The sequence below is a fragment of the Lathamus discolor genome, chromosome 21, assembly GCF_037157495.1.
Source record: "Lathamus discolor isolate bLatDis1 chromosome 21, bLatDis1.hap1, whole genome shotgun sequence".
NCBI classification, from domain to species: Eukaryota; Metazoa; Chordata; class Aves; order Psittaciformes; family Psittacidae; genus Lathamus; species Lathamus discolor.
In genome coordinates this window covers 454,920-480,984 of record NC_088904.1, presented here as the reverse complement: position 1 = coordinate 480,984, position 26,065 = coordinate 454,920, and the positions used below count along the sequence as shown (strand labels likewise).

Here is a 26,065-nt window from a genome sequence, read left to right as displayed (position 1 = left end):
CAGCACCGAGCCGAGCACCAAGAGGGCCCGGAGCGTCGCTGCGCCCACGAACCACAGGGTGAGGCTGGGCGTGCGCTGGCTTTAATGGGGGAGGCTGGGGGGTCCCTATGGGGGGGTCTCTGCTGCTCACAGGGGCTGCACGGCCACGGGGTAGAGCAGGGAGAGGTGGCGGGCGCCGCGCACGGGCAGGGCCCGCGCTGTGTAGTGCCGCACGGCCGCGGGCACCGAGGGGAAGGCGGCGCCGGCGCGGCCCAGCGTGAAGTGGTGCTCCCGTGTCCGCGTCAGCTTCACGTGCACGAAGCCGTGGCTGCTCCTGCGGGATGGGATGGGGATGCAGTGAGTGACACGCAACGACACGCAATGACACACAACAACATGCAATGACACACAACATGCAACGACACACAACATGCAATGACACACAACATGCAATGACACACAATGACATGCAATGACACACAACAACATGCAATGACACACAATGACATGCAATGACACACAACATGCAATGACACACAACATGCAATGACACACAACAACACGCAATGACACACAACAACACGCAATGACACACAACATGCAATGACACACAACATGCAATGACACACAATGACATGCAATGACACACAACAACATGCAATGACACACAACGACACTCAATGACAATCAACGACATGCAATGACACACAACGACACTCAATGACAACGCCATGCAATGACACACAACATGCAATGACACACAACGACACGCAATGACACACAACGACACGCAATGACACGGGTGCAACGCCACATTCATGGCTCCTCCATACAGAAGCCCCTCTGGGGCCATCCCCGGCGCCCGCCGGCCCCGCGCTCACCTGAGGGACAAGGAGTAGTCCTCGGGGCTGGTCTCGCAGTCCCGCACCAGGAAGCTGCCCTCCCGGCACAGCGCCAGCAGCGTCTCGGCGCCCGCCCGCCCGATGGGGCCGTGGTACCACCTGCACGGCCACGGCATCACCCCCCTGCGCCATGGGGCCCCCTCCGTGCCGTGGGGAACCAGCCCCACCGCATGGAGCCATCAGCATCAAGTGCCCCACGGGAGCACCTTCTACACTGTGGAGACCGGGTATGGCGCGGCACAGCCAGCCGTGCCAAAGGGACCAAGCACGCCATGGGGCACCCTTCACGCCACGGGCACCCATCCATCCCATGGGGCACCCAGCATCTCGGGGACCCATCCATGGGGTCCCTGCACCCCAGGGGGCTGCCTGCACACCACGGTGCCCCATGGAGGAGGGACCCAGACTCACACTTGCTTCTCCAACGGGAGCGAGGTGTCCACGTGCCGGGGGCTGGGGGGGCAGCCGGTGCCCGGGGGGGGCCGAGGGGGCCGCGGCAGCTGCCGGGACAGGCTGGGGGAGCGCTCGGGGCTCTCAAACTGCACTGGGGGGACAAGGAGGGTGTCAGCACCTATGGGTGCTGCTGCTGCGGGGCACCGCTCGCTGTCAGACCGCAAGGGAATGTTCCAGATGGCCCCGCCATGGCTTTGCCTTGCCATGGTCTCCGGTTGTCCCCAGGGGGTGGGACCCACGGGTGCTGGGGGACCCCGGAATGGTACCCATGGGTGCTGGGGGACCCCGGACTGGTACCCATGGGTGCTGGGGGAACCAGAAATGGTACCCATGGGTGCAGGGGGATGCCAGGGTGGTATCCATTGGTGCTGGGAGATGCCACAGTGGTACCCACGGATGCTGCGGGACCCCGGGATGGTACCCATGGGTGCAGGGGGGCCCCAATGGTGGTACCCATGGGTGCTGGGAGATGGCAGAGTGGTACCCATGGGTGCTGGGAGATGGCAGAGTGGTACCCATGGGTGCAGGGGGACCCCAATGGTGGTACCCATGGGTGCTGGGAGATGGCAGAGTGGTACCCATGGGTGCAGGGGGACCCCAATGGTGGTACCCATGGGTGCTGGGAGATGGCAGAGTGGTACCCATGGGTGCTGGGGGACCCAAGGGGTGGTACCCATGGGTGCAGGGGGACCCCAATGGTGGTACCCAGGGGTGCTGGGAGATGCCAGTGGTACCCACGGGTGCAGGGGGACCCAAGGGGTGGTACCCATGGCTGCTGGGAGATGGCAGAGTGGTACCCACAGATGCTGCGGGACCCCGGGATGGTACCCATGGGTGCAGGGGGGCCCCAATGGTGGTACCCATGGGTGCTGGGAGATGGCAGAGTGGTACCCATGGGTGCTGGGAGATGGCAGAGTGGTACCCATGGGTGCAGGGGGACCCCAATGGTGGTACCCATGGGTGCTGGGAGATGGCAGAGTGGTACCCATGGGTGCAGGGGGACCCCAATGGTGGTACCCATGGGTGCTGGGAGATGGCAGAGTGGTACCCACGGGTGCAGGGGGACCCAAGGGGTGGTACCCAGGGGTGCGGGGGTCCCCCAGTGGCAGCACCCGTGGGTGCGCGGCGCCGTCACCTGCGAGCGCGCGGGAGATGTGGTCCTGCTTCCACTCCCAGGGCTGGTCGTACTCATCCGCCGGGCGCTCGTCGTCGCGGGGCAGGCGGCTCTCGCGGCTCCGGCCCCCGCCGGGGCCGCCCCCGGCCGCCTCCCACTCCTCGCTGGGGGTGTCGTAGAGCTGCGGGCCCCGCCGCGGCCGCCCCCGCCGGGCCCCTGGGGACAGGAGGCGCTGGGACATGGAGGGGGGGGGGGGGGGGGGCACCTTGGAGGGGGGGGGGGGTCCGGGGGGGGGGGGGGGGCACCCACCTGCGGCCTCCGCGGGCTCCTCGCAGCCGCCCTCGGGCGCCGGCTCCTGCTCCCCCTCGCACGGCTCCGAGTACTCGCTCTCGCCGGGGCCCTGCGCGGTGCCCGCGGTGGGACGGGACCCACGAACCCCCCCCCCCCCCCCGGCACCCCCGCGGCTCCCCCGGTCCTGATCCCGCTGCTCCCGGCCCCTTCCTCGCTGCCTCCCGCCCGCTCCCTTTGTCCCCCAGCCCCGCTCCCCCCCGCCGCCATCCCCCGCTCCCCTTGGGGGGGGTCTCCCTCTCCCCGTTTCCCACCTCCCCCCATCCCTCCCTGCCCCCGGTCCGTGCTCCCCCCCCCCGGGCTCATTCACGCCCCGCGGGGCCCCCGGTTCCCCCCCCAGCTCCCCCCCCCCCCCCGCTGCATCCCCGCTCCTACCTGCTCCGCGCGGCGGGGGGGCCCCGCGCCCGCCACCCGCACGAGCCGGTGCCGGGGGGAGGCCGCGGGGCCGCGGGGGGCAGCGCCGGGGGGCGCGGGGCCGGGGCCGCTGTAGTCGGGCTGAGGCGGGCGCGGGGGGGAGCGCCGCGCCCCCCGCCCCAGGTACTCCCGCAGCCACTTGGCCATGGCGGGACCCCCCCCCCGCCGCCGCCGCCGCCGCCGCCGCCGCCCGGAGCCGCTTTGTGTCGCCGCCGTGCGCCGCGCGGACCGGAGCCCCCCGGCCCCCCCCCCCCCCAGCCCCCAACCCCGCCTCGCTTGGGGGGGGGGGGGAACCCATGTGGGGGGATGGGGGGGGGGGTGATGGGGGAGGGGGGTGATGGGGGAGGGGGGGAGAAGCCACCGGGACCCCCCCACAGGGGAGCGGGGGTTCCCGGCCCCCCCGGACACGAGCGGGTGCCCCCCGGCCGCAAGAACCCCCCCGGCTGCTGCTGGGGGCCGGGGCACAGGGAAAAGGGGGAACACGGACACCCCCCCTCAGGGACTCATATGGGGGTCCCTGACCCCCCCTGCCCTTTGGGGGAGCCCCATGGGCCGCACTGGGAGGGGCGGAAGGGCCCCCCCCCATTGTGCTCCCAGAACAAAGGTCCCTCCCCAGGACCCTGGCCTGGCGCTGGCTCCACGGGGGCACCCAGGGTGCTGCAGCCCTTGGGACGGGTGGGAGCTGCTCTCAGGTCCCCACAGGCGGCCCCCCCGCAGGCACCGCGGTGGCAATGGAGGAGGAACCGGCTCAGACGGATCCAATTTATTGCCAGGCTGCTGCAGCGCAGAGGAACCCCCTGAGCCGCGGGGAGGTCCAGCAGGGAGCTGCTGGGGCACGGGGGGGCAGCCCTGACCCCACACAATGTGCCCCCCCCCAGCACAACGAGGGACATGAGAGCTCACCCTGCAAGAGCAGGCCCTGAGCCCCATAGCGGGGGCAGGAGCCACCCAGGGCCTGAGATAGGGTGAGGGGCATCCTCCCGCAGCAAAAGAGGGGTGCTGAGCACCCACCTTCCCCCTGCTCCCCACAGGGATGCAGGCGAGGAGGGAAGAAAGGCCCTGAGGTCCCTTTACTGCTGCGGGCAGGTTGGTGCATCACGAACTGGAGCAGAGGGGTGAGGGCAGTGGGTGCCACCCGAAGGGACAAAGGCACAGTCCTGGGCTGGCCCTGGTGCTTCCCAAGCCGCTGTGGTGCAGGGCTGGGCCCCACGGTGCTGCCAGGGCTGGCTGGAGCCTGCGGCACGGCAGCAACGTCCTCCTGCGAGGAAGCCGTCGTCCGGGCTCTGCTCCCTGCTGGAGGATGGACGCAGACCCTGGGCCGGGCAGGGCAGGTGCTGCGGGTGCAGACGGGCCGGGAGCCCCGCTGGGCCCCCGCTGCGGTGCCAGCTCCTCCTGGGGCTCTGGAAGCAGGAGCAGCCGCCACCCGGGGCCCTCGTCAGTCCCCTGCGCTGTCCTCGCTGTCCTCGTACACCCCCAACAAGCTGAGCGAGGACGCGGCGGTGGGAGCCGAGCCTGGGAGCAGAGCAGAGACCACCGTGGGCAGCCCTCCCGCGGCACAAACCTCCCTCGCCGGGGCCGCGGTGCCCCAGCCGCCCGCCTGGAATCCCACCAGGACAAGGCCGAACCGGGCTGAGAGACCCCAGGCCTATGCTGGAGCCTCCCGCAGGGCAGGAAGCGCCAAGGGTGCCCCAAGGTTTCACCGAACCCTCTTCTGCCTGAGCAGGGGCTGGGAAAGCCCAGGGAGGGCAACTCCAAGCCCTGCCCTAAGGAGCTCCCTGGAGGGACTTAGCGAGCCAAAGGCTTGGGGCCAACCAGCCCAGAACTGATCAATGCATTGACTCTTGCCCTAAATGCATGGACAGTTCCCAGGACAAGCGGATGATGGTGAGGTGCTGGAAAGCCTTTCCGCTTGCTTTTCTAAAGCTTCCAAACTCCAGCACTTTGGTACGTTTTATAATCAGGCCCCCAAACAAAGCCATCTTCTTGCTTTTGCATCCCTATCTCGCTGTTGTGACTGTGCCCAGCACCCTACGGGCTCACCAGGATACTTGTCTGAAGCTTTTGGCCCCGAGGCTCTGTCTCCAAGGCCCTGGCTGACAGCCAAGGACCAGGAAGGAGCCTCTCCTCCCCCAGGACATCTGGAGACAGGGACAGCCCGCCCTGTTCTCACACCATTGTGGGCCCATCTGTCCCACAGCTCGACCTGAGGGCACTGATGCTCTGAAGACAGAGCTGAACACCATGTGCGTGCTGCCAGGCTCCTCCCTGATGGCCCAGTTCAGGGCACCCCCCTGCACGGGCAGTTACCAGTGCTGGCCGTGGTCTCCTGGCTCCCCGTGCCATTTGCCAGGGCAGGACTTGGCTTCTGCTTCCTCACTGTCACCAGCCCGGCCAGCTGGGACTTGGTGTTCAATTTGCCCACGCTCCGCTCCCAGCTCTCAGTCTTCGGCTTCTTCCTCTGGGGCTGCAGGTCCTGCAGAGTGGAACAGGGGGGTCAGGGGCCTTGGAGGGGAAGGAGGGGTAAAACCAGCAGCACAAACAGCAAGAGCCATGGGACAGCTGCTTGAGCAGCCAAGGTGGGTGTTCTGCCCTATAGTGACTGGCACAAGCTACAGACAACACGGGTATGAATACAAACGGATGCAGAACAGCCCTTGGAGACAAAGGTGCCACTGCCTGGGAGAGCTGAATCCAGCCCTGTGTGGCCATGGGATGCTGAGGAGACAGAGCATAGAACCATGGAACAGTCTGAGTTGGGAGGGACCTTAAAGCTCACCCAGCTCCAAGCCCTGCCACGGGTGGGGACACCTTCCACTGGAGCAGCTTGCTCCAAGCCCCATCCAACCCCAGGGCTGCCCCCCCAGCCCTGCAGCAGCACCATGGGCCTGCAGGTGGTCCTGCCACTGAATCCAAGTCCCCACGGCCCAAGGATCAGCGCTGGGCCAGGGGACATGGCTCAGATTAACCCAGCCCAACTCAGGGTCACAGCAGCTTTGATTCCCCCAACCCAAGAGAGGTCCCAGACACGGATCCACACCACAGAGCAGCGTTGCAGGGGCCTGTCTGTGGGGATAATCCCTCCCCTGTGAGCCAGGCACTGAAAGCTCTTTTGTTCTGCACATCACCAGCTTGGACAAAACCAAAGCAAAGGAGGGGCTGTCCCAGCAGAGGGGTGGTTGTTTCACTGCTGTGATTTTCAGAGCACTGAAATGGAGCCTCGAGTATGACCAAGGCAAAGGCGAGCCCATCCTTTGCAAGCTGCTTGGACTTGGTGATCTTGAAGGTCTTTTGCACCCAGCTGATTCTCTGGTTCTATGATTCCATGTATATTTTCCCCTCAAGAAATGAAAGGGCTTTAGTGTTTTCACCGATTCAGCTAATGAAAACTTTGCTGCTGATTGAATTCCCTGTGGGGAATGTTATAAATTGCTGGAGCTGAAAGGGAAGCCACGTCCTGAGCGAGGTGGGGGCAGCTCCATCCCAGCCTTTGTCAGCAGATGTGGTCTAAAATCACCAACTGATCCCTATCCCCTTCCAGCCCAGTGCACGGGGACACGGCCTTTTGGAGCTGCTCAAGCGTGACATCAGGCTCCAGCACTGCACAGAGCAGGGACAAAACAGCATCACAGAGCCCGGGACAGGGGGTTTGGGCTGGGGGAAGAGCCTCTGCCCCCACTCACCTCCTGCAGGATGTCTGTGGGGTTCATTCTGGCCTCGGCCTTCACGTGTGGCTTCACAGGCTCCTCGTCAGAGTCGGAGTCCACCAGGAGCCGGCGGTTCTGCGCCTGCTCCAGCATCTCTCTGCAGGGACAGAGGCACCCAGGGTGAGAGCTGGGTGAGAGCTCCCTGCTCCCTGCGGTGAGGGCAGCTGGCAGCCAGCAGCGCTGCAATGGGATCCACCTAAGAAGTCACACTTTGAAGGACACTTTGTCCCCCTGTCCTGGGTTGAGCCACGACACCCCCCCAAACACTGCCATGACAAACTGTCCCCATTCTCCTCAAAGCCCGCTCAGGGTCGCAGGCAGCTCCCATGACCTCCAGCCCCTCAGGCAGGGCCCTCTCTGAGCTGCTCTCAGGGTGCACTCCCAGCCCACTCACTTGATCTCTTGCTCATCCTCCTCTTGCTCCCTGCGCTTCTGTTCCGCCTCGAGCTCCTTGTACTGCTTCAGCATGGCCTCGAAGTCCACGTTTGCCTGGCGCTGGTTGAGTTCCTTCAGCTCCTGCAGGTTCTCCAAAACTTCCATCTCCAGCTTCGAGTCCTTGGTTCGGTTCTCCAGGACCTGGGTGACCAGAGATGAATGGGATTATCGGAGCTAGAAGAACCTGCCAGCACCACCTCCCCACCCCGTACAGGGCAGGAAGCCCTAAGAGGATCATCATCATTGTCCTCATCCTCATTTTGGGCTCTTAACAGGACAGGAAAAACTGGGTACAGATGCGGCCTGTTAAAAGCGCTAGCACAGGAGGAAACCTCCTGAGAGCGGAGAGCTGTGTCCTGCCTGTCCAGAGCACACCAGTGCCTTGGGAGCCTGAAGAACGAAGCCAATGGCTACAAAGCCACCTGCTTTGCTCAGGTGCCCTCAGCCAGGGCAGAGGTTTGCCACGTTCTCCTACCTTCATGGGATTGTTGAGCTCTTCCTCTTCCCTCTCCTTCTGCATTCTTTTCTCCTCTTCTTCCAAGAGCTTCTCAGCTTGGAAGTTGCGCGTGGCCCCATGCTCCATGGTGTAGTCCGTGTTCTCGGGATCTGTCTAAGGAACAAACCAGGAAAACCACCGGGGCCATCCTGTGGCCACTTGTGGAGCCACATGCACACAGTTCCCAGTGTCAGCCTCACCACAGGGGCAGACAATCACCCACAGCCCTCCTGTTTCTCCAACTGGCGCTGCTGCTGCAGCCCAGCCACCGATGGGAGAGACACTTCAGAACCACAAACAGCCACGATAAGGGGTCATAAACCAAAGAGCAGATGCTCAGCCCCAGTCTTTGCTGGGACAGGGTTAATTTCCTTGCTAGCAGCGCAGCGCTGTGCTTTGGCTTTAGTCTAACCCCGACAGCACACCCATACTGCAGGTAAACCCCAGCAAACACCCCTTCCCCACAGGGTCAGCACCCAGCAATGGCCACAGCCTGCACAACCTCCCCACGGAGGGAGAGCACAGAAGACCCAGGACATATCGCACCTTGAAAGTGATCTCTGCCAGGCACCGCGTGCACTTGATGTAGAAGCGGAAGATGGGCAGCCCCAGGTACGCCTCATTCTGCACAGTCTCCTTACGGGCATTAAACTTTTTCCCCTTATAGATGTATTCCCCACAGGTCTTGCAGCTGGGAAAGGAAAGAGAAAGGTTCATAACCCATAACGGGAAGGGGAACAGACCAAGAAGAGCCCAATTTATTTCGGGGCTTTCATCCTTTGGAAATGGGGCGGTTGGTTGAAGTGTGCTCCCCCCCGCAGCACCTCTTCCCTCGCTTTCATCCCCCTCCTCCTGCTCTGTCCCCCACAGCCGCTGCCAGCAGCTCCTCTGCACTGTATGAAGGGGAAACCATTCCTAAGGCAGCTTCCCTCCCACAGCCGCTCCCTGCTGCCCGGTACGGCCGCTCGTACCGCATGTTGAAGGGGGCCATGAGCCGCACCACATACTGCCGGTCCTTCGGGAGCCTGAGCTTCGGGATCTTCGCAGGGTCGAAGTCCGGGGGGTAGTATTTCTACAGGGACAGAGCAGAGGCGTGCGCGCTGGGCACCGGCACCCGCAGCAGTGCGAGCTGGCGCGGCGCTGGGTGCGCGTCCTCAGCCCCCCGACCCGTCCCTGCTGCCCCAGCGCAGGGGTCCCCGCCCCAAACACCCCCTTCCCGGCCTCAGACCCCCTCAGGGCCCCCCAACCCCCGGACCACCGAGCACCCTGCTCCGAGCGCCGGCCGCACCCGCAGACACCGCCAGCCCCCCCCCCCCCAACCGGGGCACCCCCCCGACTCACGTTCAACACCTTCCGCTCCGACATGGCTGCGGGACCCGGTGCAACCGCCGCTGCCCCTCGCACCGAGCGCCGCTTCCGCAGGGAAGCCCCGCCTCCCTCCGCCTCTCATTGGTGCAGCGAGCCGCGGGTTCGCTAATCCTCGTCTGTTATTGGCTGGCGCCCCCGCCGGGCGTGGTGCCCCACACAGCGGGGCCCGCCGCGGCGCTGCGGCCCGCTCGGAGGTTCCGCCGGGGCTGCCGCGTTCCTCGGGGGTTCAGCCCCTTCTGCCCGGAGCTCATCTCAGTCTCCCCTCGGGCAGGTTCAAGCCATTCCCCTTGGCCTGTCCCTACAGGCCCTGGTCCCAAGCCCCTCTCCAGGTTTCCTGCAGCCCCTTCAGGCACTGGAGCTGCTCTCAGGTCTCCCCTTCAGGAGCCTTCTCTTGTCCAGGCTGCCCCAGCCCAGCTCTCTCAGCCTGGCTCAGGGCAGAGCTGCTGCAGCCCCGCAGCATCCCCATGGCCTCCCCTGCCCTCGCTCCGGCAGCTCCACGTCCCCCTGGCGCTGCTGCCCCAGAGCTGGAGCAGGGCTGCGGGGGGAGAGAACCACCCGCCGCCAGGGGTCGCCCTCCCATCTCGCCTCTATGGGCATGGAGCGTCCCTCCGCCGGAGGGGCTGTCCCAGCGTTCCGCGGGCGCTCCGTCTTTCCGGTGCGGCGCCATCTGCGGAGCGGGCGGGCAGCGGCGGGGCCGTGGTGAGGATCCGCGTCCATCGGCGGCGGCGCTGAGCGTCCCGGCCCGCAGCCATGGCGATCCGGTACCCCATGGCCGTGGGCCTCAACAAGGGCTACAAGGTGACCAAGAACGTGTCCAAGCCCCGGCAGTGCCGCCGCCGCGGGGTGAGTACGAGCCGGGCCCGGTGCGGGCTGCTCCCGTGCCCCGGGGCTGGCGGGAGGGACGAGCCCCGGTCCGTGGTACCGGACACCCGTGGTACCGGAGCGCGGTTGCTGGTTCGGGACCGCCCGAGCCCGAAGCCCCCGCGAGGTGGCTCCGTTGGGGGGGGCCGGGCGTGGAGCCCGGAGCCCCTGAGCTGCAGGGGCCGGGGCCAGCGGCGGCCGCAGGAGGGGTGGGGTTTGAGGGTTGAACGGGAGGGGCTGAGTCCCAGGAGGCGTTGAACCCGGGAGGATGGGTGCGAAGCAGCCGGTCCGGGCGGGGCGGGCCGGGAGGAATGACAGATGCATGTCAAGCACAGTGGGGATGCGGCCAGCAAACAAGCGGCTCCTGTCAGTAAGAGCAGGTGCCCCCAAACCAGTATCAGGTTGTGGTAATGAGCAGTATCAGGAGTTACCCACGTTCAGGGAATGTGCTCACAAAGAGGGAACTGCACTTGGCAGCTTCTGCCTGCTTTGATGAAACACTGTTTGAATGTGGTGTTTGAATCAGTCCCAGCCTGGTTTGGCTTCAAAGGGACCCTAAAGCTCATCCAGCTCCAGTGCCCTGCCATAGGCAGGGACCCCTTCCACTGGAGCAGCTTGCTCCAAGCCCCTGTGTCCAACCTGGCCTTGAACGCAGTGCGGCCTCAGCCCAGTGTTTGCCAGGGTGCTTTGCGCTCCGGTCTGAGTCAGTCACCTCTGATGTTCTTGGATTCATGGATTTCTCCTGCAGCGCCTGACCAAACACACCAAGTTTGTGCGAGACATGATCAGGGAAGTGTGCGGCTTTGCACCCTACGAGAGACGTGCCATGGAATTGCTGAAAGTTTCCAAGGATAAACGTGCTCTGAAGTTCATCAAGAAACGGGTAGGTCAAGCAGTCATGGTCAGAGGATCCCAGACTGGTTTGGGTTGGAAGGGACCCTAAAGCTCCTCCAGCTCCAACCCCTGCCCCGGGCAGGGACCCCTTCCACTGGAGCAGCTTGCTCCAAGCCCCTGTGCCCAGCCTGGCCTTGAGCACTGCCAGGGATGGGGCAGCCACGGCTTCTCTGGGCTGAAAAGAGTGGTGGGAATGCTCCTTGGATGGGGTGGGAGATAACCACAAGGGCCCCAAGGCCCAGGAGTCCCCACTTTGCCTTTGCTCTTTCTGCATCATTTGCAAATCTGGTGTTGGGAAGAGGAAATAAAATCCTGGGATGGAGGCTGGGAAGCATTCACCAGGTTGGGGGTTCACTGAGGGCAGCTTTTACCTTGTCCCAAATAACTGAGTACAATGAGATGCACTGGTGAGAAGCTCCTGACTGGCCAGCCCTGGCCAGTGGGGGCTGAGCTTACCAGGAGTTTACAGTTTGGGGTGAAGGAATGAAGGGAATTCCTCTCCAGTGGATGCCTGGGGTAGCTGGGAGCTGTGTCTGTTTCCTGCTGGCATGCTGCTGACTGCTCTGCTCTGCCCTCAGGTCGGCACTCACATCCGGGCTAAGCGGAAGCGGGAAGAGCTCAGCAATGTCCTGGCAGCCATGAGGAAAGCTGCTGCAAAGAAGGACTGAGTTCCACAATCTCTAATTCAATAAAGTCCTTACAAGAGGAGTGCAGTGACTGACGGTGCCTCTGCTTCAGCCTGTCCACGTCTGCCCTGGCTTTAAGCCTGGAGTTGTTTCTGATGGTGCTGACGCATGATTTAGTGGGGAGAAACGTGTCCCTCAGTAGCTCAGTCAGACTCGGCTGGGCTGGAAATGAGATCAAGCCCAGCTGTCCCCCAGCCCTGCCACGGCCACCACTAACCCATGGCACCGCGGGCCTTGTCTGCAGTGTGAATGCTTCCAGGGACAGTGACTGCAGCACTGCCCTGGTCAGGCAGTTGTAGGGAGCGATTGGGTACCCCCTGAGCCTTCTCCATCTGAACCCCCCCCGGTCCCTCGGCCATTCCCCATCACACTTGTGCTCCAAGCCCTGCACTAACTCTGCTGCCCTTCTCTTGTCCCGCTCCAGCACCTCAATGTCTCTCTTGTAGTGAGGGGCCCAGAGCTGAACACAGGATTCCAGGTGCAGCCTCACCAGTGCCCAGTGCAGGGGCACAGCCACTGCCCTGGCCCTGCTGCCGCACTGGTGCCGATACAGGCCAGGATGCTGGCAGCTTCTTGTCTGCCTGAGCACACTGAACGCATGAGCTCTGAACTGGCTCTTGGAATTTTAGTTTCCCCTTATAAGCCAAGACAGGGAGAGGTTTCTGCAAGGCACTGCCACTGCCAGCACCTCAGGAATGTGATCTCTGAATCACACCCCCAAGCTCTATGCTTGCAGTTAAATGTTTTTTCCTCCATCAGCATTAATTAATTGCAGAGCAATGACTGAAAAATCTGTAATTAAAGAGACCAGAGCAGTGGTAAAAAGGCTCCAGGGCTGGTGGCTGAAAACATGCACATTCCTTACGTAAAATGTCACAGTTTATTGGAAACACGTAACTGGATCATCATTCCATAGTGAAGAGTGAGAAATATTTTACTCTAGTAAAGCCATAATTCATTTCAGCAGCTGCTCAGCAGCAATAGCTCCATGTCCCACTTACTTCACCCCAGTTCTCGCAGGGGGGCTGAGCATTCGGGGACAAACCACCTTCCAGCCATGGGACTGTTGAACATCATCCTCCACCAGAATCCAGCTTAGAAAATGCTATATCAAATACCTCATTGTAGTGCTCAACAAAATGCACTTCCAGTCCTTCTGTAATGAATCCAGCAAGGTCGTAATAATCCTTCTTATTCTCTGATGGCAGAATGATGCAGGTGACACCCGCCCTCTTCGCCTGCAGGAGAACAACGGGATGGAGGCTGGTGAGTCCTAGGGATCAATCCGCCTCCTAGAAACACTCATTTTAGACAGCAAGAACACAGTTGTTCAGGAGCACAATCTGCCCTTATTCTGCAAGGGGATTCTTTACAGATGGCACTAAGGATGGATCATGTTCTACATCTCCCTTAGTTCCACCAGTCCAGTAAATGGATCACCACAGATGCTCTTGCAAGGATGAGGTCCCATCTCCTTCCTCACAGCCAGAGACAACCCCAAGATCCCCACGTCCCCCCAGCAGGTTTCTCCCAGTACAGCAGTGACCACTGTGGTTGTGACAGTCACTGCGGAGCCCAGTGCACAGGGACAAGAGGAGAGCTCTCACCGCAATAGTTTTCTCCTTGATTCCACCAACAGGAAGAATTTTTCCAGTTAATGACACCTCTCCAGTCATGGCCACGTTCTGCCTCACTGGACAATGCATGGCCAGTGATAGCAAAGCTGTTACTATGGTACACCCTGCACTTGGTCCATCCTTTGGTGTTGCTCCCTGGATAAAAGAGAGCAAATCATCACAACCTCCTGCCTTTAGCTCATTCATGTTTAGCAACACCAGCAAAAACTAGAGCATGAATCCTTTGAAGCTTTTGTAGGCCTAAGCCAACCATGAAAACAAAGTACCAGAGGTGAGCAGCACAAAAGGGAGAGAGCACAAAGAGATGCAAACCAGTGGAGGACAAACCTGAAAATCACTCAAGGCAGAAGAGCACATTCAGTTTAGAAAGCCCAACAAAATCTAGGCCTGAACGAGTGACAGTCTGGATTTATCTGAGATCAAACTCAGGCTGACAGGAATGCTTTCATGGGATCCAGAGGAAAATGCTTTTATATCCCCCCCGCCCAGGTTTTACTGCGAAAAGAGGGTATCCTGCACACAAATGAAGTGCTTCCCAGCTTCATTTCAGGGGAGCAAGCCAGCCCGGCTGCTGTGCATGCTCTGTGTACTCTGCATCAGTTTACCTCTGGCACATGCAAGTGGATATGGGAAGACATGAGGAAGTCGTTGTTGGGATCCTTCTGCATCAGAAAGGCTCTTGCAAATGTGTAAGCTATCTTGGCACTCTCTTTCATTACGTCTCCCAGCTGCCCTGTTACTTCAAGGGACCCATCCTTGTTTTCCTTGTCTTTGGGTCGCCTCAGGGATGTTTCAACAAACAGAGTGGAACCTCCTAAAGAAAGAAAAGAGAACCAACATTCTGAGAAAAAGCTAAAAGGAAAAATCAGAAGGTTTTAGTGATGCAGAAGCAATGGCAGGAGTTTGGAAGTGGGGCTCTCTGCTGAGACATCATTTCCCTCTTCAATTCCACCCACTGTCAATTAGAGGATGCAGGAGTCGTATCCTCTGCTGTGTTTCCCCAAGTTAGTAGGGAAGTAATCCAGGGAAGGCTCAGCCCTGCCTTAACTCAGAATGGGACCTCCTGCTTTTAAGGGAGCGGACAAGGTCTTGTCCTCTCTGAACAGGCTTATGCCTTTAGTCACTGCTGTTCCTAATGTATGTGCTTCATATGGGATACGGAGCATAAAGGGAAAATATGCTGGCCTGAGGCTAAAATGAACCTGGGGAAAGGGAATAAGAAAGGGCCCCTTGTTCAGGGAAGAAGCAGTCAGGCTCTAAAAGGCCACATGAGTTAATGGTGCTGGTAGAAGTTCACTGGCTTCAGTTTGACTATCACATTCCATCTGGAAGATCATAAATGTAGACATTAACCCCCAAGTCATTTTGTCTCACCCATCGCTGTCCAGGCCAGACCCATCACCACTCCTGGAGGAGTGGTTTCATACATGCGATCCACGGTGAAGATGGGCTTTCCTACAAAGTCCTGCAGGTTCTCGGGTGTCACTTGCACAGTCTCTGCTTCTCCACTCACAATCTTATAGGCAGATTTCCTCAATACCTGGGTGAGACAGTGATTTCTGCTGTAGGAGGAGCTGAGGAGGCTGAAGCACAATGGTCACGGTGACACACAACTTTCCCCTCACCTTTTCCACTTGTTTCTGGAGATTCCTCACCCCGCTCTCTCTGCAGTACTGCTTGATGAGAAGAGTCAGGACATCGGATGTGATTTTGGCTTTGTTTTCATCCAAGCCACACAGAACTCGTGCTTGAGGGACCAAGTACCTCTGAAAGAAAGAATCCCCCGCATGCTTCCCTTAGTTCTTCTGACAAAAGCCTGATGGTTCCAGTTCACCACTTCATTATGCTCAATGCCATTTGCTGGAATCCACAGCCCAGGGGACACTGGAGTTCCTTTAACTGGGTGTTCAAATCAGAGGAACTCTGTGCAAAATGCCACATGTCTGGGTTTTTCTGGACACAGCTGGATTTAACTATTTAAGCCTGAATCTGAATTATCAGATGTGATTAAACAGTGCATCAGTGGCTTCTCTTACCTCGGCAATTGCAAGTTTCTCTTCTGCTACATATCCTGATACGTTGATCACTTCCATTCTATCCCGCAGGGGCTCTGGAATGGTTTCTGTTACATTGGCAGTACAAATGAAAAGTACCTGGAAGCATTACAAGATCCTGTTAAGCATTTTCATTAACCTGCTGCTTTACTCAAAGCAACAGTCCTTCAGCTGTGTGCTTTTCTGTCTGAAAGGCTGAAGCACTCGTGTCTCAATCCCATCTAACTAAGCCATCAGCATCTTTTCATGGACAGGATTGCTCTGCAGTGATTCACATTCATACATTCCAGCTCCACAGCCTTTGCACAAGAGAGAAATACCTTTGATAGATCCACAGGAACATCAAGATAATGATCCAGGAAGTTCGAGTTCTGTTCTGGGTCCAAGAGCTCTAGGAGGGCTGAGGATGGATCCCCCTGATATCCTCTTCCTATTTTATCCACCTATGGGAGAAAAACCTTAAAAGCTCCAGGAAGTTTTAGACCACAGTAAGTTCTCATGCGAAGATTCTTTCATGGCTGCATCTGAAAACCTTCATGTGTTTGTTCAGAAACAGCCACTACCAGTCTGGCAGTTTCTGAGCATTCAGCCAAGTCCCTACTAAGCCACTACATGAGCACAACATACCTGAGGAGACACAGATTTTAACGGTGCTGTAGAAAAGCACTATGAGGACTACAAGGTGCTGGCTTGTATCAGTCCCCTGATATGTGAGCCCAGAAACCCTTTTCACTCTGCCCAAGGTGCAAAGTGCCCATACACAGGCACTTATCACAGCTCTGGTAGCGACTGCTGCTTTCACAGAGCCACAGGCTCCCTGAGGCTGGTAGGGACTTCTCAAAACCATCTGCCCAGAGAAGCTGTGAGGGTGCTGAGGCGCTGGCACAGGGTGCCCAGAGAAGATGTGGCTGCCCCATCTCTGGCAGTGTTCAAGGCCAGGTTGGATCTGGAGGAGCTTTAAGGTCCCTTCCAACCCAAACCACTCTGTGGTTCCATGATTTTGTCCAACCCCACTGCTCTGGAGGTGAGCACCTACAGCCAGCTGCCCAGGACCATGTCCAAGGTTGTTGCCTCTTTCAGGATTCTTCACGTCCTCAGGAGATGCCAAACCAGGGCCGCTCTCCATTGCTTTTTCTCCGTAAGTATTAACTAGATGGACGTAACACAGTTTGCTACAGCAGCCAACACAAGGCTCTTCACCACCACCACTTTAAAAGTGCCATGACCTAAAGGTTTCGTTACTTTTCAAATCAAGATATTCATTGGTTACATTACACTGCAACTCTTTACCCAGTGTCTTGGTCCCCCTATACCATTCCCATCTTCTGTTGGGTCTTTCCCAACTATGGCACGCAAGGAAGGTAGAGATAACTTCAGTCTATCCCAAAAACCTGCTATTATGTCCTGTCCCTATTTGATTTTCCACAGGCTGGTAGCCCTGACTCATTTATCCTCAAATCAGACCACAAACTGGCTGTAAGCATCTTATTCCTTAAGAGTCTTGCTTTAGATCTGCTGAGAGTGTGAGTGTCTCTGATAATCTTCGGTTTTGTGCACACTGATGTACCCACACCGAGGCAGGGAAGAGAAAACAAAAGGGTCTTTGTGTCACTGTCACCCAAAGAACTTGAGAGCCCAGCAACATGTAAATTAAACCCCCAAACCTGGGATTTTGGGGAGAGTTGCTGCTTCACTTTTTCTATTTGGGTCAAGAGTTGATCCATGAGAGAAAACTAGCAGAAAGATCAGGTACATTACCTCATCGATAAGGATAAGTGGATTCTCTGTCTTGGTCTTCTTCAGACACTGGATGATTTTTCCTGGCATAGCTCCAACATATGTTCTCCTGTTTTATCAGAGACTGTATTTAGGGAACCATTGCAGAGTACACATCACACAACACAGAACGTAGCTGATGGAACAGGTATATCCTGCTGGGAAACAAGTCTACCCATCACAATACTAAGCACCAAGACCCATCGAGTCTGTTCCTAGTAGAGATCAGACATTAATTTTGGCAGTTTTTATCTTTAGTTTTAACCACTTTTAAATTAGAGGGAAGGGAAGAGGTAATGCTGAGTATAGAGCTGTTTGAACAGTGACTTCTTGGTTTTGTCAGTAAAGAAATGTAAATCATTCTGCTAGATGGAACTGGCATCCAGGAACATGCAGAAGCAAAGCAAGAAGGTAATAACAGAGTGAATGCCAAGAGGCGCAGAGCAGAGAACATGCTGGTTCTCAGCCTGGTTTGTGTTGGAAGGGAGCTTAAAGCTCCTCCACCTCCAACCCCTGCCACGGGCAGGGATCCCTTCCACTGGAGCAGCTTGCTCCAAGCCCCTGTGTCCAGCCTGGCCTTGAACACTGCCAGGGATGGGGCAGCCACAGCTTCTCTGGGCACCCAGTGCCAGCGCCTCAGCACCCTCACAGGGAAGAGCTTCTGCCTAAGAGCTCATCTCAGTCTCTCCTCGGGCAGGTTAAAGCCTTGGCCTGCCCCTGCAGGCCTTTGTAAACATTAAATCTACTTCCATACCATACAGGGCAGAACCTCACAGGCTCAGTTCACACTGAGGAGCAGCTACTCTTCCTAGTTGAAGGCATTGCTAATTTTGTTTTCAGGTGTATGTGGAAGGAAAAAACCACCCTGGCAGGGTCGGGTCTGTCGAGTTTGTATTAATTTCTTCTTATTCTCCCCATGAATGTTCTCCTTCCCAAGTTTTCCTCATGCAGCACCTCCCACCTGATTATTCAGAAACCAAGAGTCAATCACATCTGAACATGTGAATGATCCTGTTCAATCTGTCACTATTATCCAGTGCTGGCATCTATAGACAGACATGAATTAGCAATTGACATTAGTCCAACACTTTTGGGTAGCTCACACAGCTTTTCAAAGATCTTCCAGAAGCATACACAAGAAACAGGGAGCAACTGCACTTAAGAGACACAAATAGGATTTATATTCCAAACTCCACCCTTTGCTCTCCTTTTTTTCCTATATCCCAACGCCTGTCAGCAAGGGTTGGCAGAACAGAGATGTAAATTACATCAACTTCAGCTGGGTTCCGATGCTGCCCACATTAGTAACAACAAGCACTGGATAGAGAAACTGCTCAGGTTATACTCACCTGTGTCCTTTTATTTCTGCTACATCCGTCATCCCTCCAACACTGAAGCGGAAGTACTCTCTGTTCAGGGCTCTGGCAATGGAACGGGCAATGCTGGTTTTGCCAACACCAGGGGGGCCATAGAAACACAGGATCTTCCCCTGGGTGGACCCTCGCAGCTGGCTGACGGCTATGAACTCCTGCAGAGCAGATGAAGAACCAGAGTGAACAGAGGGCAAGTGCCCCAACACCAAAACACACTTAGCAGGTCAAGCACCGATTACAGAATGAGCATCACACAAAACTGGTCCTCAGAAGAGTTGGGGAAGGCAAGGGGAGAAGCTAAGTAAGGATGCTGGTGCACCTCTTTGCCCTCTGGTTATTTACACAGTTTAGATGCCTCAGCTTCCCTAACCACAGCAAGCAAGGTGGGATGGGGCACCCTCAGGCAAAAGTGAAAGAAATCGGGGAACAAGGCAACCCTGAAACCCACCCTATCTGCTTCTTGTGAGGGCTGTATGTCAGACTACAAACCCTTCAGCATCCAACACAACTCTAGGGACAGGTAAAGGCCGGGAGGCAAACGTGCCCTTTGCTAACTTCTCCCCTCTTCATCTTGCAGTTCTGCGTGTTTTGAAAGGCAGCAGCTTTGCCAGGCAAGCAGAACCATTGCAATACTCACTGAACAAATGGATTAAAACAGAGACTGCTTCTCTTGGACTTTCACCCACTTGCTCAGCACTCAGCAGCAAAGCAAATAAACCGGGAGTATACTGCAGTTTGAAATCAGAATATGACCTTTATTGCTATGAACAATTAAACACACGAACTGCTTACAGAACACTGTGCTCTTGCACACAGCTTTGATCCATGAATTAATGCAAATTCAATGGAAAGCTGTAACCTGAAACACATCCAAATTGCCATGTGCTAAGCACAGTGTCATATGGGGCACACTGCCTATTCCTGCCTTACCAGAATTCGCTTCTTGACATCATCCATTCCATAATGATCCTCCTCCAGAACTGCTCGGGCTCTGGTCAGCTCCAGGTTCTCCTCACTACACTTTCCCCATGGGATGGATGTCAGCCAATCCAAGTAGTTCCGTGTAACACTGATGGAAACACACAAATGACAGTGATTTGACAACAATCAGCTCATGCTTTCCTCCTCTGCCTTCCAAAATCCCCTCAGCCAGAACAAGTGGGATATAAGCTACTCATGGAAGGGAGCCTATGAAAAGAACATCAGTATCTGGGCAGTCATTGCTAACCTTTCATTCTGATCTTTGCTCCCTTCCCCAAAATCAAAGGTTTTTTTCAGGAAGCTTTTGCTTTCCTGAGACAAAGAACCCCCAACACAAATCCAAAGACCAAGACTTTTCCACACACATTCCCTGCAGGATTTCGTGGTGTGGGGCTGATTCCTGTCTGAGGTTTCTCTTCTCCCCCATCTAATGAAAACACCTAACTACAAGAGAGTGGAGCCAAAATGAAGAGCTGAAGGAATCGCGACATGTTTCATGAGGGGGAACGAACTGCACAGTTCTTATCCACAGCATTAAACTGCAGGAGAAGACCTAAAATGATCAACAGGTAAACTACAGTGAAACAAAGGAGATTTGGGTAACAATCCCATATCTCGGACGGGATCATGTGCTGAATTCAGGGATAACAACTATGACAAAAACCCCATAGGAACTCTTAAGGTATGAACTTCCCAGAACTGTATTGATTTCTCTCATTCTCTCAAACACCCCTGACAGGAGAGGACACAGCCATGCACTCACTTGAATTCTGAAGAGTGGTTATCCAGCAAACCCAACTTGTTCAACTCTTCATCAATCACGTCCATGACGTGTTTTGGCACTACCAAATCCTTTAGTCGCTCCCGGAATTTCTCTTCTATCGCGTCTTTGTCCTCCTTTTCCAGACCCAGCTCTTTCTTAATGATCTTCAGTTGCTCTTGGAGAAGGTATTTGCGATGGGTTTGCTTGATCTTCTCCTCAACCTGGACAAAGCAATAACCACAGTGACTGTTCTGTTCCTGGTACGACCCATCAAACGTCAATCAAATGCTTCCAAATACTTCTGTTATAACCATTGCAGCAACTGAAAACACTACTTGAAGATCATTTGCAGCATGTTTTAATACAAAAAGTGACTCTATGACATACTCCAGCTCCTTCCACTGGCTGTGATTCAGTACTTTGAGGTTTCATTTATGCTGGGGAGACAAAAACCTGGGCAGAGTAAGCCAGATGTGATCTCCTTAGTGCCAAATAAAGGGGAATAACCACTTCTCTCAACCTGTTGTCTATACAACTGCAAACAGAGCCCAGTATGCAAGTGGCCTTCCTTGCCACAGGAGCTAATGGACAGCTTCCTGTACATCAGGGCCTTGAAGTTCTTTCCAGCAAAGCTATTTCCTATTCAGTGGTACCCAGCCTGTCCTGTGGCACAGGATTATTCCAACCCAGCTGTGGGACTATCAGTTTCTTTTGCAGAACTTGAGGAGGTTCTTACTGACTCCCTAAGGGACACCACTAGCAGCTACATGCAATTAGGCCTTATAGTGTTGAGCACAACCTTTTCTGCCCAGTAAACTAGCTAATGTTTTCTCACCCACCTTGTACTGCATCCCTCCAGTCTGTAACATCCCAGTTTGGTCACAAGCATACTATGGCTGCCCATAACAAAGACCTGGCTAATGTCAGTGTAAAATGGTCATTGCTGTTTAGAACAGACCATCGATTTGCTTTAAAATACTTCGCTGGCTGCACTAAGCATCAGCAGTGGATATGACAGAAATACAGACAAGGTGTATGTTACTTGAAAACCTTACCTCCCTTCCAAGACGCTGCTGAAGTTTGCTCAGCTCATATTCCTTCTTCAGGAGGGAAAGGGCTTTGTAAAGCCTTTTGGGAATCTGAGAAAGATAAAACACAAAATGAGTGTTCAGACACAAAACTGCTGTCAACTCCCAGGGAGAAACAGAATGAAAAGCTCCAACAGGCTGCCTGGGAGAAATCTCCAGCACCTGCAGATGAGGAAAGATGAAGCCTGCAGCAGTTACGCATCATGCAAGCAATGCCACCAACAATGCAGAACTACCTTTCCCTAAGGGCAACTTATTAATGACTCACTATAACCTTCAACACAAACCTAGTCAGTGATACTACAGTATCAAACATAGCACTGAAGTCTCCTCTGTACCGAGGCCTGGTAAAGAAACCATAACGTATAACAGCCACACTTCCAATTCAGCTAGCACAGCTTTAGTTAAAAGCTTCATCTTACACTTGTTTCTTCCAGGATGTCTTGAAGTTCCTGTGACTCTGCTCCTGTCAGTGCTGCACCCATGTCACTGAGATAGATAGGGTTATCTACCACACGCTGTCCAGCCTGCATCATCTGAAGTACAGACTCTCTGAAAAAATGGTAATAAAACACAAACTGCTTTGTTAAACTCATAAGGGAGGATCTTTACAGAGTTATTTACTTCTTATGACAGAGTAAAGAAATGAAACACAGCTCAGTTTCATAGCAAAGAACTGTTTTCTTAAAAACTTGGCTAACCAGCACTCAGTAACAAACTCAGTAACAATGCATAAATCACTTGATAAAAGGAATGATCTCTGATACATAAACCCCAACATATGGAATGCTCTTATAAGAGTTATGTAAAATTTTTGGTTGTCAGTATGCCAGGACTCTTCCTATGCTCATGTTACATGGATCAGGCCATGATACTTGTTGCAATGAGCTTCACTTACATCCCAGTCACCTGCCATAGGACCTATCCTGTGCTGTACCCAAAGCAGGCAGCAGAGGAAACACGTACCTGTACAGGGGGTTCAGGGCAATGATGTCCCGGATGGTTTTGACAATTTCTGCAGTCAGAGCCTATAAACACAACACAAATTTCATCAGCAAAAACCCTGGAAAAGGACAAACAATGCCTCAGTGCAAACAGGACTGACATTCCCCAAACTCGCCGGTGCAGGGGGAGTTGTTGTCATGAAAAAAATCATTATTGTCATGGAAGCCCCTCATGCAGTGACCCTAAGAGAAAGGAGAGGTTTCTGAAGTGTGAAATTAGAGCCTGATTTTAGAAGTTTTCCTTTTAAGCAAGAAATGTGGGTGCAGCTCTAGAGGCCAAGCTCAGGCTTGTAGGATTAATTCACTCACTTTGACCTCTTCTGTGATCTGAAAATCTTCATGAACCACATTCTCTACTTCTACCATGAGAACTTCTTGCGAGGGAGCAGCTACAGGATCTAGTACCAATTCCACTGCTTGGTCCTTTGCTCCAGGCTCCTCTTCAGCCTCTTTCTTGGAGCGCTTCTGTTTCCTTCTTTTCTGTTTGTTCTCAGGCTCCTCAGGCTCAACCTCCAGCTGCTTGTTTATACGAATCCTGAAACCCAAAAGAAACCAGGTACAATGAATTCCCCTCTGTTATGTGCGATTTCAGCTTTTCAGCATGAAAAGAGCCTAAGTTGTATTTGAAGTCAAATTTCAACCTTTGACAAAGGTGATGTTGTACAGGTTTTGACGAGATGGAGCTGCTGGTCTTTTATTCAAAATAAGGCTTGATTTAGTAAAAAAGTAGGGATCAAGTGGTAGACCCTGATAGGATTTACAAAGAGATTTACAGCGAGTAAGTTGCCCTACAAGAAAAGTTAACTGAGCACTGATTCAGCCTGTTGGGGGTGAATGAGAGGCTAAGGGCAGCTGACTGCACCTTTATCATAAGTTGCTGGCTTAAACCAGGTAGAGAACCACAAAACCAGATTTCTAATGGTTAAAAGATTTAGGTATTGGGAGGCCGGTGAGATGCGGTGGTAATACAAGCACTTACCTTCGGTGTCCCATGACTATCATACGCAGCTTGTCGCCAAGGTCCTGCATTTCATGAATCTGTACAAATGTTCCCATCTGGTAGATTTCGTTCAGATCCTCAACCACATCAGATTCATTGCTATTGAGGAAAAGAAATTGGAGGAGATATTCAGAATCCTGAGTAAGCAGACACAAAACAAGTCACTGGTTGGAGAAATCTACGCTGCCCTCAGGAGCAAGGACACTGCGCTTTATCCTCGCTGCCACCACCACGCAGCCCCTTTCCAAACCACCCACCAGCCACGGATTGCGCTTGGTTGGAAGGAACCTTAAAGATCACCAAGTTCCAACCCCCCCTGCCACAGGTTCAGTCCTCCACAGAAAACAGCCTTTTCTAAAGCAAGACTCGAGCTCCTGCAGTGCTGGTGGTGGCAATGAAAACTGTCAGAGTAAGAGATGGGCTGGTCCAAGCCTATCACAATTCCTGTCATCCTACCCAAGGCAGGGAAATTCCGATCATGGCTTTTTGAGTAAATGCCGCCCAGCCATGGAAATAGCTCTTTTTTTAAAAGGATCAAGAGAAACTACTTACTTGTCATCCTTTTTAAGAAAAACACCAGCATACGGCTGGGCGAGACGAACTTTCCTCCGCAGCAGCTCAACCAGCTTCTTATTTTTCACCTGCGACAACAACAGGTACGAAATCAGGGATCCATTTTCCATAAGCTTTGCACCCCCCCGTGTGTAAAGCCAGGCATGGGGAAGCCCTGACTGATTCACAGGGAAGAGCTTCTGCCTAAGAGCTCAGCTCAGGCTCCCCTCGGGCAGGTTCAAGCCATTCCCCTTGGCCTGTCCCTACAGGCCCTTGTCCCAAGCCCCTCTCCAGGTTCCCTGCAGCCCCTTTAGGCACTGGAGCTGCTCTCAGGTCTCCCCTTCAGGAGCCTTCTCTTGTCCAGGCTGCCCCAGCCCAGCTCTCTCAGCCTGGCTCCAGAGCAGAGCTGCTCCAGCCCGCGCAGCATCTTTTGACAATGAACAGGATGCTCCTGACAGAGCAGCAGGAGCAGGACCACTGCAGTTGGTCTGTTCTCAGCACACCTGCTTTAACTCTGCATAATGCCTAAAAGCACCGCGCTTGTGCGTGTCACAGGCATTAAGGAGAAAAGAATTCCACGTTCACTGGAGAGACTTCATATTGCAGGAAATAAAGTACCAAATGGCAGCACAGTGAATTTGCAGGGTAAGAGAAAGCATTTAACAATTATCTCAATGTAAGACATGTTTAAAACGAATGACTTGTACATGAAAGTGTCATACGAGGGTGTGCCTGAAGATCATCCTAATATATAATATTTTCCTCACCTAACATACCTGGAAAGGCACTAAAAGTTGCACAAATTAGATCTGGCCCTGCACAAAAATACCATCAGGAGAAGAAACATCACGATAAACAACAGTGCAGGCCCAGGAAAATCCTGATGCAGCTCCTGTTCCATTGCCTCCGAAATCAGCTCGGTGTAAACTGAGGGGTAAAACTACGAGTGCCTGTTGCTAAGCAGCTGCATTTCAGGAGGAGAAGGCACCTGGGGCCTGGAGTTTAGCGAAGGTAACTGACCGGGAACGCACATGCACGGCTCCCAAAAGCCACAGCGCGGTGCGGGGGGAAGATCTCGCCCCGAGATCTCCATCCCCATCGCGGCGCTGCCCCACGGCGCCGCCAGGCTCTCTCCGTTCACAGACGTCGTTCCCGGAGCCGTGACCCGAGCCCTCGAGCCCAACCCAAGGCCACATCCGCCAGCTGAAGGCTGCAGACCCTGCCCGCCGGGAGCGGCGTTACCGGCTCTGACGCAACACTCGTGAAACCCGGGGCGCGGAGCCCGGGCCGCAGGGACGCGAACGGCCCCTCCCCAGCGCCCGGCGGTTGCGAGGAGCCCGCAAAGGGCAGGGGCTCCTGCGCTGCGCTCGTCCTCAAGGACGCTCCCTCCGCTCCGCTCCGCTCCGCTCCGCACCCACCGGCTCCCCCCGAGCCTCCTGCCCGAGCCCCGCAAAGCCTCCCCCGGCCGCCACCAGCGCCGGCCCCCGGGCCCTCACCTCGATGATCTTGATGAAGCGCGGGAACACGGGGTTGCGCGTCACGGCGATGAGCGGCACGTTCGGGAAGTGCTCGGGGACCATCAGGGGCGTCAGCGCCGTCATGGCCGGCCCCGCGCCCGCCTCCCCCCCGCCGCCGCCGCCGCCGCCGCCGCCGCCGCCCTCCTCCCCGCCGCCTCCTTCCATCGCGTCCCCCCCCGCCGGCCCGCCGGGGCCGCGCTGCTGCCATGGCGGAGCGGAGCTGAGGGCGGCGCGGGCCGGCGGCGCGGGGCCCAGCGGGGCCGGGGCGGGGGCGGCGGCCGCCAAGAGGCGGCGCCGCGCGGGGCCGAGCAGCGCCGGCCGCCAGCGCCCGCAGAGCCGCAAGCAGCGGGCGGCCGCCATGCTGCCGTCCCGCGCCCCGCCGCCGCTGCCGTCCCGCCGCAGCGCGCAGGCGCGGGCCGCGGGGGGCGCGTGGCTGCGCGCACGTCCCGGCCCCCGCGGGGCGGCCGCTGCGGGGCGCTGCGCTCAGGGCCCGGCCCGGGCGGGGCAGCGGCTGCGGGCGCGGGGCGCGCTCGGCCCCGCTGAGGAGGTGCCGCGGTTCGGGCCCAGGCCGCAGCCTCAGCGCTGCGGGGCCCCGGCGGTGGCTGCGCAGGGCCGCGGCCGGGCAGCTTTGGGTCACCCCCGTGAGCGGAGGCCCCGCTCCCTCCC

The 26,065-nt window shown here is 56.3% G+C and overlaps 4 protein-coding genes across 5 annotated transcripts; 1 reads left to right on the top strand and 3 right to left on the bottom strand.

The window, feature by feature from the left end:
• Positions 1–65: 65 nt before the first annotated feature.
• Positions 66–3,357, bottom strand: SHD (Src homology 2 domain containing transforming protein D). 2 transcript variants are annotated; one of them, XM_065699741.1, is made up of 6 exons: positions 3,172–3,357; positions 2,758–2,848; positions 2,470–2,664; positions 1,293–1,425; positions 861–980; positions 66–313 (listed from the first exon to the last, which is right to left on the bottom strand). In XM_065699741.1, exons 1-6 carry the CDS (start codon positions 3,355–3,357, stop codon positions 127–129), a joined length of 912 nt encoding a protein of 303 aa, XP_065555813.1. In that variant the 3' UTR covers positions 66–126. The 2 variants fall into 2 exon arrangements, with proteins under 2 accessions (XP_065555813.1, XP_065555812.1); XM_065699740.1 differs by having other exon boundaries at positions 2,470–2,848.
• A 601-nt stretch (positions 3,358–3,958) lies between these two features.
• On the bottom strand, positions 3,959–9,292 carry YJU2 (YJU2 splicing factor homolog). The gene is made up of 8 exons (XM_065658963.1): positions 9,187–9,292; positions 8,817–8,917; positions 8,392–8,536; positions 7,825–7,959; positions 7,309–7,490; positions 6,891–7,011; positions 5,518–5,683; positions 3,959–4,722 (listed from the first exon to the last, which is right to left on the bottom strand). Exons 1-8 carry the CDS (start codon positions 9,208–9,210, stop codon positions 4,646–4,648), a joined length of 951 nt encoding a protein of 316 aa, XP_065515035.1. The 5' UTR covers positions 9,211–9,292; the 3' UTR covers positions 3,959–4,645.
• Positions 9,293–9,852: 560 nt separating this feature from the next.
• Positions 9,853–11,676, top strand: RPL36 (ribosomal protein L36). Its single transcript, XM_065658964.1, has 3 exons — positions 9,853–10,056; positions 10,823–10,957; positions 11,547–11,676. The coding sequence occupies exons 1-3, from the start codon at positions 9,964–9,966 to the stop codon at positions 11,634–11,636; spliced, it is 318 nt and encodes a 105-aa protein (XP_065515036.1). The 5' UTR covers positions 9,853–9,963; the 3' UTR covers positions 11,637–11,676.
• An 839-nt stretch (positions 11,677–12,515) lies between these two features.
• On the bottom strand, positions 12,516–25,578 carry LONP1 (lon peptidase 1, mitochondrial). Its single transcript, XM_065658962.1, has 18 exons — positions 25,379–25,578; positions 23,883–23,971; positions 23,310–23,429; positions 22,640–22,865; positions 22,293–22,354; positions 21,749–21,878; positions 21,294–21,377; positions 20,239–20,459; positions 19,425–19,563; positions 18,471–18,649; positions 17,104–17,191; positions 15,666–15,788; positions 15,328–15,444; positions 14,917–15,057; positions 14,666–14,831; positions 13,897–14,105; positions 13,262–13,426; positions 12,516–12,892 (listed from the first exon to the last, which is right to left on the bottom strand). The coding sequence occupies exons 1-18, from the start codon at positions 25,562–25,564 to the stop codon at positions 12,728–12,730; spliced, it is 2,610 nt and encodes an 869-aa protein (XP_065515034.1). The 5' UTR covers positions 25,565–25,578; the 3' UTR covers positions 12,516–12,727.
• Between the last annotated feature and the right edge of the window lie 487 nt (positions 25,579–26,065).

Excerpts from the sequence above, each read along its gene's own strand:
- YJU2 (XM_065658963.1), bottom strand. The coding sequence starts at position 9,210 with ATGTCGGAGCGGAAGGTGTTGAAC. Across the intron at positions 8,918-9,186 it reads CGGAGCGGAAGGTGTTGAAC|AAATACTACCCCCCGGACTT; the intron begins GTGAGTCGGGGG and ends CTGTCCCTGTAG. Across the intron at positions 7,012-7,308 it reads GAGGATGAGCAAGAGATCAA|AGAGATGCTGGAGCAGGCGC; the intron begins GTGAGTGGGCTG and ends CTGTCCCTGCAG.
- LONP1 (XM_065658962.1), bottom strand. The coding sequence starts at position 25,564 with ATGGAAGGAGGCGGCGGGGAGGAGGGCGGCGGCGGCGGCGGCGGCGGC. Across the intron at positions 14,106-14,665 it reads TCTGGCCTGGACAGCGATGG|GAGGTTCCACTCTGTTTGTT; the intron begins GTGAGACAAAAT and ends TTCTTTCTTTAG. Across the intron at positions 12,893-13,261 it reads TCAAGGAGAAAACTATTGCG|GCGAAGAGGGCGGGTGTCAC; the intron begins GTGAGAGCTCTC and ends GTTCTCCTGCAG.
- RPL36 (XM_065658964.1), top strand. The coding sequence starts at position 9,964 with ATGGCGATCCGGTACCCCATGGCCGTGGGCCTCAACAAGGGCTACAAG. Across the intron at positions 10,057-10,822 it reads GGCAGTGCCGCCGCCGCGGG|CGCCTGACCAAACACACCAA; the intron begins GTGAGTACGAGC and ends TTTCTCCTGCAG. Across the intron at positions 10,958-11,546 it reads TGAAGTTCATCAAGAAACGG|GTCGGCACTCACATCCGGGC; the intron begins GTAGGTCAAGCA and ends CTCTGCCCTCAG.
- SHD (XM_065699740.1), bottom strand. The coding sequence starts at position 3,357 with ATGGCCAAGTGGCTGCGGGAGTACCTGGGGCGGGGGGCGCGGCGCTCC. Across the intron at positions 2,849-3,171 it reads CCCCCCGCCGCGCGGAGCAG|GGCCCCGGCGAGAGCGAGTA; the intron begins GTAGGAGCGGGG and ends GGCACCGCGCAG. Across the intron at positions 981-1,292 it reads CTCCCGTTGGAGAAGCAAGT|GTGGTACCACGGCCCCATCG; the intron begins GTGAGTCTGGGT and ends GTGGCCGTGCAG.